Source organism: Pinus tabuliformis, chromosome Q (genome assembly GCF_031772625.1).
Source record: "Pinus tabuliformis cultivar Carrire ecotype Pingquan chromosome Q, CPIR1, whole genome shotgun sequence".
Lineage (NCBI taxonomy): Eukaryota > Viridiplantae > Streptophyta > Pinopsida > Pinales > Pinaceae > Pinus > Pinus tabuliformis.
In genome coordinates, this window is record NC_142296.1 from 1349590143 (window position 1) to 1349599243 (window position 9101).

The window sequence follows — 9101 nt, forward strand, 5'->3', positions numbered from 1 at the left end:
CTAATTATTTTGCCCTTTTTTTACCAGAAAATAAAAATAATGACTCTAGACACAACCAAATTTTGTGACACTTTAGACATGATCTAGTATGATAATTTACATGGACTCAATACACTAGGACTCACCTAAGACCTTACCATCAAGCCCCACTCTAGCTTTGGGGTATATTTGAGAGAAAAACTCTACTAATTATTTGCAGTTGAAAAACACAAATAATTAGCGGAGGAAAAAAAACTCCCTAGAGTGAAACTCTTTGGTAAAAATCATAAGCTTACCTAGATGTGTTACAAGGCTTTATAGACATACTAGAATCATTTTTACATAATGGCCCACAGGGCTGCTGAATTTGGATTACATTTAACGACCTAAAGTTGTATGTTGATGATGAATTCTAAAAAAAAGGACTAGTTGCTCTGACATGTAATCTGCTCATGAGGTAGTTGACATTAAGTAGTCAACAGTCACCATACATGAAATATGGCAACTACGAGCCTCTATTAAGTCACAGAGACAGATTCGATCCTCCAAAACCATTGTAATGTCATGGTGTATAAAGCAATCTACAAATCCATGATTAAATTCATAAATGGAACTAGCTATATTGTTCACTGAAAAGCATTGTTGTGCCACATAATATATTCAAGAGACACTGTAAATTCACAGAGCAAGCTCATTGTAGATATAAGCCATTTGTGTGAGTTACAGAATTGTATGTACAAGCCTTAGCAAGTCTCCACATGTGCATCGAGCCTTTCTTAATTAGGGTTTCCACAGTGACAGGATCGGATCCTTTTAGGGTTTCCACAGAGATATGAAAGCCCAGAAAAACCACAGAAAGAGAGATTCCTCAAGGATTTTGATCCAAAAATCCAATATAAGTGATCTTCAAAACCTCATCCTTCAGCCTTAGCTCTGATACCATTTTGGAAATCAGGGGGTTTTCAACTTATTATTAGATTTCCCTTTCATAAGGAATTGCTTGTGAATATTGTTGGCTTATTATTAATTTTATTCTATTTATTTCATCAAACAATTACCAAAATACATGAAGATCGTAGGAAAACAGTGAACCTAAGATATAGGCTCCAAGCTAGGGAAAAACCCCTCCAAAAGGAAAACCCAGAAAACTCTCTTCTTATAGAATCAAATCAAATGAGATATCCAAGACCCATAACCACAGAAAACTTCCACCTCCAGATGCCAAGTCAAGCCTTCCTTCTTTCGAGCAGATCCATCAGCAAGAGACCAACAAGAGATGTACCAAGACAAAGCTTCCACAAACCCTAGCTCAATAAGAACTTTCTTTCAGACTTTGGCCCCCCACTTCTCTCTGTCCTTTTTGCGATATTTCAGACCACAAATCATCAAGTGTATGTTCCCAAATGAGTTTCATCTTCCCTCTATTTATATAGTTAAGAGGGGTGCAAAAAGACATGTCCATTGGGGCAAGGCCAACTTGACATGTAGGCTGACTTGGCACCTATAGGGGTTTCTGTCCCAAATTTACATTTTAATTTTTTTTTCTTTTACAATATGTCCAAAATAGGACTTTGACTCTTTGACTCAAAACCTAGAAGCATGAAGAACATGCTTTTCTAGAAAAATAACAATAATAATTTTTCTTTTTCTTTTCTTTTGCTTTTTACATAAATACATAATGGTACAAATTATGAAGACCGAAACTAGTTACATTCTCCAACACACCACATGGGAGGCTTCCCAGTATAGATCACCTAAGGATATTGTATGATTGATAGGATCAAGGTGATAGTTTAGGAGGCTTGATCAAGGTACTTCTAACTTGGAACAAGGCACAATTCTTCATAATAAGGAATAGTGTACCTATGACTAGACCTAGGAAATAGGACTTGTAGTCTCGGGTTTCAAGATGTAGCTCAACAATGGCACGTCTAGACATATGAGCATAGGGAAAAGGTTTGCTTTACAAGATATGATCAACTAATGGAGTGACAATCCTTCAAATGGCCCTAAGTTGAAGCTTTTGTGTAGGATTATGGTTTTATAAGGCTTAGAATTACCTAGGGTTGATGACGTCAGCCCTAGAGAGATACTTTTTACCATGCAATATGCTATATTTTGATGTTGTAAGGTCAAGCATGGTGGGAGAGTGCCAAATCAGCTCCAATGCTCAACCCCTAGTTGAATTCGTCTTAAACCCTAGCCCTAGCGGCTTTCATTGAAGGGTTGAAAATGTAGAAAGAGGAAAGAGGTAATTTTTTAGAGTTTTTGATCATCAAGATGGTTTTCAATGCCTTTTCTCTACTTGGGTGATGGAATCTTAGGAACTTAACCATGGAAATATCAAATCTTTGAAGGAAGTAACGGAAAACCCTAGTTTTCACTTCCTAACCCTAGCTATCATTTTATGAGGGGAGAAATTCACTAGAAAAAATGCTCTCTAGGAGGTTTTCTAGGGAGTTCAAGGATACAAGATTAAAGCATGCAATAATTACCAAGCATTTCATGTAAACATCATTTAGAGAAAGAAAATAGAAACCCTAGCAATATTCCATTACATGCGATAACCATAAAAGATATTTGTCAAAATACTCTCAACATATCCAAGAACATGCCTTCTTTCAATCCCAAAATGATGTCTCCACAACAAAAATTAGTCTCCAATTGAAGAATCATTGGAGATTGACTATGAAGTTGTGAACTGTGACAATGAAACAGAGGAGGATCACTTGTTTTGAGTAGTTGAATCTTTGATGCAGAGGGAATCAAAGGTGGTTTAACTCAGGATGATTGTTGTCCAAGTTGTTTAGGTCCCATGAATTTCAATAATTTGAAGTTTGGAAATTCGAAGAATTTGAGAACTGGGGAATTTATATGATTCTGGGAATTTTACCCCTACGTGGATGATGAGAAAGCATGATTGAGTACTAACAAGATTCAATATTTGTAGAGAAGAAAACCTACGTAAGAAAATTTCCTCTTTTTTTGTTTTTATTAAACTTTAATAGTTAGAATTGTAGTGTTAAGAGGGGCTTTTAGAGTATATCACTCCAATATGATGTAATGTGATGAAATATAACAAAGGCACATTAAGCAACATGTGCTTTAGAGCAATGTTATCAAAATCGGACCGAATTGGTTTGAACCAGGTGGTCCAACCGATTGGAGGGCAAAACCAATTTGGACTAGCCTCTTGAATCGTTTTTGGCCAATTTTGTAAAGCCTATTTTGCTTTTTCTTTTAATTTTTCTCTTAGCTAGCTATTGGCTCACAATAGGTGCCTAATATTTAAGCCTATGGCCATAATATTGTTATGCAATTCATGGTAATGTCTTTTACTTAAATTTTTAACATTACCATAAAATGACTCGGGATGTTTGATAGTGGTTCCAAACTCATTGGATTTCATATGGAGAAAGTAGAATTTTAGATCTCACTCAAAATCCAGCAGACTTAACAGTTTTTAGGATTGGGAGGATTGCATCATTTTCGTTGGGATTTGTCATGTACAAGGGTACAAAACTAGTATTTAATCAAGAGCACCAAGCCCTATATGTACCTTGATGTTAGTGGCATTGGTTGTTAAACTCCTCTATCATGATCCTACTAAAAGTGTACCGATCACTCAAACAAAATGTTGAATTGACATGCTAAGCATTTTCTATCTTAATTTAATGCTTAGAGGGTGATATTGATGATGAAGATCCCAATATAGGCAAAGTTTTTGATGATATGTAGGGATATGTTGTAGGCCTATTTTTTTTGGATGCTAGAGGCCATCTAGGGCCTATTTTTTGATGTATTTTCGGTTCATAGATGAATTGCACTCGGTGTTATTTTGGTTATGTGCATCCTTACATGTCATGTAAATGAGACCTTTTGTTTATGTGTAATAAAAGTTTTTGCTTATGTGTATAAATGATTTGCATTCATATGGATGCATGGGAATATATATGTTTTTCTTTAAAATTTGAATATTTTAGGTACATGTTATAGCATAATTTTTTTGGATGCTAGAGGCCATCTAGGGCCTATTTTTTGATGTATTTTTGCCATTTGGTTCATAGATGGATTGCACTCGGTGTTATTTTGGTTATGTGCATCCTTACATGTTATATAAATGAGATCTTTTGCTTATTTGTGTATAAATGGTTTGCATTCATATGGATGCACATGAATATATATGTTTTTCTTTAAAATTTGAAATTTGAATATTTTATGTGTTTTTGGTTGACCGGTTTTTTGGTCCGGTTCTGGTCAGTTCCCTGTCCGGGGGGGGATCTACCAGTTCCATGACCTGTCCAGTTCTAACAACATTGGTTTAGAGTTACATTATGGTGGTTTCCCAATTCATCACAAGCTATCTTATTTATTGGCACTTTACCCTTTATAACACGTGGAATATCTCCTCTTTTTGCTTAATTCTGCATTAGAGGATGTGTGTGTGCCTGTGTGTCTGTGTGTTTGATAACAAGAAGCTTGCAAAATCATTTTTAGATGAAATTATAGCGAATGATGGCAGAAAAATATTCTTCTGGAAAAACTTGCCTGGTATATGTAGAAATTTACTTTCATAAAGAAAATACATGAATTAGAAACTTCAGGTTGTTGTTTTGAATACGACAGAAGACAGGCTTAATGTTGAATGTTAATTGCAGGCTGCCTTCCGAATTAAAGCTAAGGAATATCATCCAGATCAGAACCTAACAAACAAAGGTGAGTACTGAACTGCCAGTCGAAATTCTTCCATTTTATTCAATGGGAAATTCTGTGGCATTTATTAGTGTCTTTCAATTTGTAACCTGCATTTGTTCCTTCCTCAAGGCAAGTATATTTGCTTGAACTCCAAGAAGAGTTGTTTTTTTTTTGTTATTTAGTGCCAATGTCTCCTGTCTGGAATCATACTTTTCTAGCGTAACACAGTATGAATTGTAGAAGAAAAATCACTGTTACATGGACAGAACCCAAATTTTATAGGTTACTTAAGACCATGTGCTATAGGACTTGAATTTTATTTGGGTTAAATTATTTCGTGTTTGAGACCATTGGGTTTTAAATGTTCATCCAATTGATTACAGAAGCTGCAGAGGCGAAGTTTAAAGAAGTAATGGTCTCCTATGAAGCCCTTAAAGCAGAGAAGAAAACACAGTAAAAATGTCTTTGCCTTTGCAATGAGTTATCAGAAAGATTTGGGGACATTTATTTGGACCTTTCCCAAGCTTTTGAGTCTGCATTTTTAATTCTTTGGAGAAGTCTAATTTGTCCCCTGATATATATATATTCTAACTTCTAAGTCTGTTCTTCATTTAATATTATGAATAGACTTCGGAAATGGTGATTCATTATATCACCTCATGTAATATGCTCGTGTCACTTGATTGACCTTACGGGGATTTCCAAAACAGATCAAGTACGATTATTCATATCTCTTATGATCCCTGTTGGACGATGGGAATTTAAGGTACATATATATTCCGTGATTTCATATGGTGTATTTCCTTCTGTAGCGACATTGCAATGCTGAAGTGCTTTGCAGATGTTTTTACCCTTGTCTTGATCAATTCAATAACAGAAATGCGTCAATTTGTGACCGGAACTGTAACAGACCACGTAAGGTTAGTGGAGAATGCTACAAGTAATAAATCCAAGTCAGTGTTCACAATCCAGATGCCCTGTATCTGATTCAAAGCTCCAAAATGAAAATTGCCATTTTATCTCCAAAGCAGTCCAGTTTCATATGTGGCAGAATTTAGAACAGTCAATTGACATCATGCATTAATTTTTAGGAAAACTAAACATTTTCTTGATGCATGTTTCTCTGGTTGAAATGTGGGCAGTTTCCTTTTATATCATCTATGCTGTTAGAAATGCCATGTTCTAAAATAGGCAATCATCATTTATTTTACTGTAAGATCTAGGCAGGCTACGTATTTTTGCAATAGTATTCATCGTCATGTTATGGTTTACGATTACTAATACATAATAAAATGCTGCAGCATAAGCATTACAGTGCTCATATTCAAATCAATAAATTTGCTCCTAGTTTCTCTGCTGCATAAGAAATTGCAACAGTAATTTTCCTTTGACCACGTCTAAAAGTAAATAAGAAAATTTTGCTTTCTTGCTTTAATACCATATTTAATGACCCGTATCATGGGTTTTGCTCCTGGTAACATTATAAAGGAAGCTTACCATAAAAACACTGATCATAAAAGGTTGAGAAATTCGCAACGGCATCAACCCAAAAGTGCATGAATAGATGCCTTTTGTATTCCAAATAAATATATGCTGAGGACGGTTGACACTACAATTGTACAATCATTGACTCTGACAATTTCTGTCCCCAAGTCATAACTGTTGTGATCTTTATGTTTTGTTGTCTTGTTGTTTCTATAGTTACCTTTGCAGCCATCTTCTCCGTACTCTTCTTTCTTCATATCATCGATTGTAATTTATAAATCCTCCAATCAAACGTTAAAAAACACGGTGTGTATAGGAATTAAAATTTGTTAACCATGCATTGGTTGAGTGGTAAGTTGGGGGCATTGGCCAGGAGACTTTGTTTCAAATCTTGTGGACAGCACTTGTTCACCAATTTGACATCAAGTATTAAGAAGCAACCACAGAGTCATCCACTAATTGCGTTGCTAGTCTAGAATCCTGTTACTTTTGTGTACTTGTAACAACACCCAATGATCCCAGGTTGTTAATAGCCAAGTAACTCGGGAAAAAAAAGGAACTACCATTCTACTTCCATTGGAGTAAATTTTGCAAGGGGCAGTAACTTATTAGCTCTAGTAATAATCATGATTGATGCTTTCTTATATTACAAATAATTGTCACTTCATAATTTACCTGTTTCTTAATACCAAATAAGAGATAATGTAAGTGGAAGATATTTTATAATGCAAACATGTTGAAAACAATAGGAAAATTAGACTAATTAAGAAACATAACAAGATGCATGTTAATGGTGAGAAAATTAGACATATACAAGATGCGATTATGGGTTTATTTGATGATAATTCAATGTGAATATCAAAGTGGTGATGTCTCTTTGTAGTGTAGAAAAGACATCTTTTAATAATTTTATACTTTTCTTTTAGATTATTTTTCATAATGCACCCAAAAATAAGGAGTATGTTAAGTGTCATTAGAAAAAATTTGCAACTTAAATAATTTTTTATAAATAAAATATAAATTAATATGGAAGATTAAAACACTTTATAAACTTAATATGAACATCAATATTTTAGTTTTAAGATGGTTTTAATAATTATTTTCACCAAAAATCTCAAATTTAACAATATTTTTCTTTTATCTTGATAGAAATAAATGATTGAGGAAGACCAAATCTGGTATATGTAAAGGACTTATAATGAAACATATTGTGTTGTGATTCAACGATGAAAATCATGGCATGTTTTGTCATCCACTAATACTCAATTCGCCAAATGCGAGTATAAGTAGTTAGAGCCAAGTGTTTGAGGTATCATGTTAATGTTTTACAGAAGAATTAAGTGTTGAATGGATCTTATAGTGAAATAATAGATTAACTAATTGTGTTTATATATCATAAAAAAGTGTATGTCTTGTGTGTTCTTGTTGTTGTGACCCTAGTGGAACTAAATGCATTTAAAAGCAAAATTATCCAAGATGTCAATAAAAACAATCCCACATGCATTCACATAAACAGATAATAACAAATATCTAGAAGGTAGAGAACCTTGTAATCATCTGTAGATACTAATTATATTTTCTACTCTAACCCACATGCATTCACATGAAGAGATAATAACATAAATTTGTGGAAGGTAGAAAGTCTTCTAATCAACTATAGACACTGGTTTATATTTTTTATTCTAACTTACATGTGCTTTTGTAAAAGCGCACTAAGGGGATGTAAATATAAAATAAATTCAAAAATATAACAATTAAAGGTGCTTGTTTGGGTCTACATGTTAGTACAAGATAGCATAAATGCAATGATTATACAATAAGCAAGTTGCATTGGCTAGCTTTGCAGGGATGGTTATCACTCTGCTTCCTCGTGTCAATGATATTGATATTTTGACAAAGAACCCCTATGATCTTAAAAGGTAACAAAAAAAAATCTTAAATATTTATGTTTAGCACCAATATGTCACTAAATATTGATAATACCAAGGTTATGATAATCAATTTCAATCAAATCACTTACCCTTATTTCACTTATAGTAGTAAAAACTCAAAGAAATTCAATTTGTACATGTATCTTGGAGTTGTGTGCATCACAAGCTCAATTGGACAAAGGATTAATGGAGAGTAAAAATTCCATTACAGTCTTGAGAAAAACTATGAAGTACACATTTGAGTATATGGGAGGAAAAACAGCCCTCTTTGATATCTTTGTTATTCCAATTATCCTTTCTCATTGTGAAGTTTTTGGTTGTGACATTTCTAGAGAAACTTGGAGAAAAATAAATCAAATTCATCAATGCTTTATAGTTTAGAATCTTAAAGTTAGGAAAAATACCCCTATCATATTCTCCTCTTAGAGGTTGGGATATTTCCCATTCGGCATAAGGTTATGATTAGGTACCTAATGTTCAAGTATAAGATAATTAACATGAAGGGTAAAAAAGCTTTCTAACATTGCTTTGAAAGAGGATGGCACGAAGATATTGTTTCCTAACTAACACATTGTATGATTCAAGAAGAGACCATAGTTCAAAATATCAATAATATCAAGAGCACTATCACAATGAGGTTTAAAATGAAATTATAATGCCACAATTAAAGAGAAAATAAGAGAGCTAATGCACTATAAAGAGAGCATTTACTACAATCCAAAACAAAATAATAGAGCTAATGCACTATAAAGAGAGCATTTACTACACTTTCTTCTATGGTTAACTTAAAAATAAATATCTTACATTACTCAAATCAAAATCAAATTTCACAAGCTCCATAGTGAAACTTAGTGTTGGACAATACGTAAAATGCTATGAGAAGAAAGAATTTGTAACCTTTGTGATACTAAGAAATTAGATAATGCTAGCACTTAGAATTGAATTCTACATTATTTGTAACATTACTAATATCTCCATAGCTTGTTTAGTCATGAAAAAAAATTTAGAAAG

At 33.6% G+C, this 9101-nt stretch overlaps 1 protein-coding gene across 4 annotated transcripts in view; it reads left to right on the forward strand.

The window, feature by feature from the left end:
- Positions 1–5641, forward strand: part of LOC149224888 (uncharacterized) — a 346270-nt gene extending 340629 nt beyond the window's left edge. For all 4 annotated transcript variants that reach the window (XM_089386320.1, XM_089386318.1, XM_089386317.1 and 1 more), the window contains 2 exons: positions 4638–4695; positions 5058–5641. In XM_089386320.1, the coding sequence (XP_089242446.1) occupies positions 4638–4695; positions 5058–5131 (132 nt within the window). In that variant the 3' untranslated portion in view covers positions 5132–5641. The remainder of the gene's footprint in view (positions 1–4637; positions 4696–5057) is intronic.
- The last annotated feature ends 3460 nt before the right edge of the window (positions 5642–9101 follow it).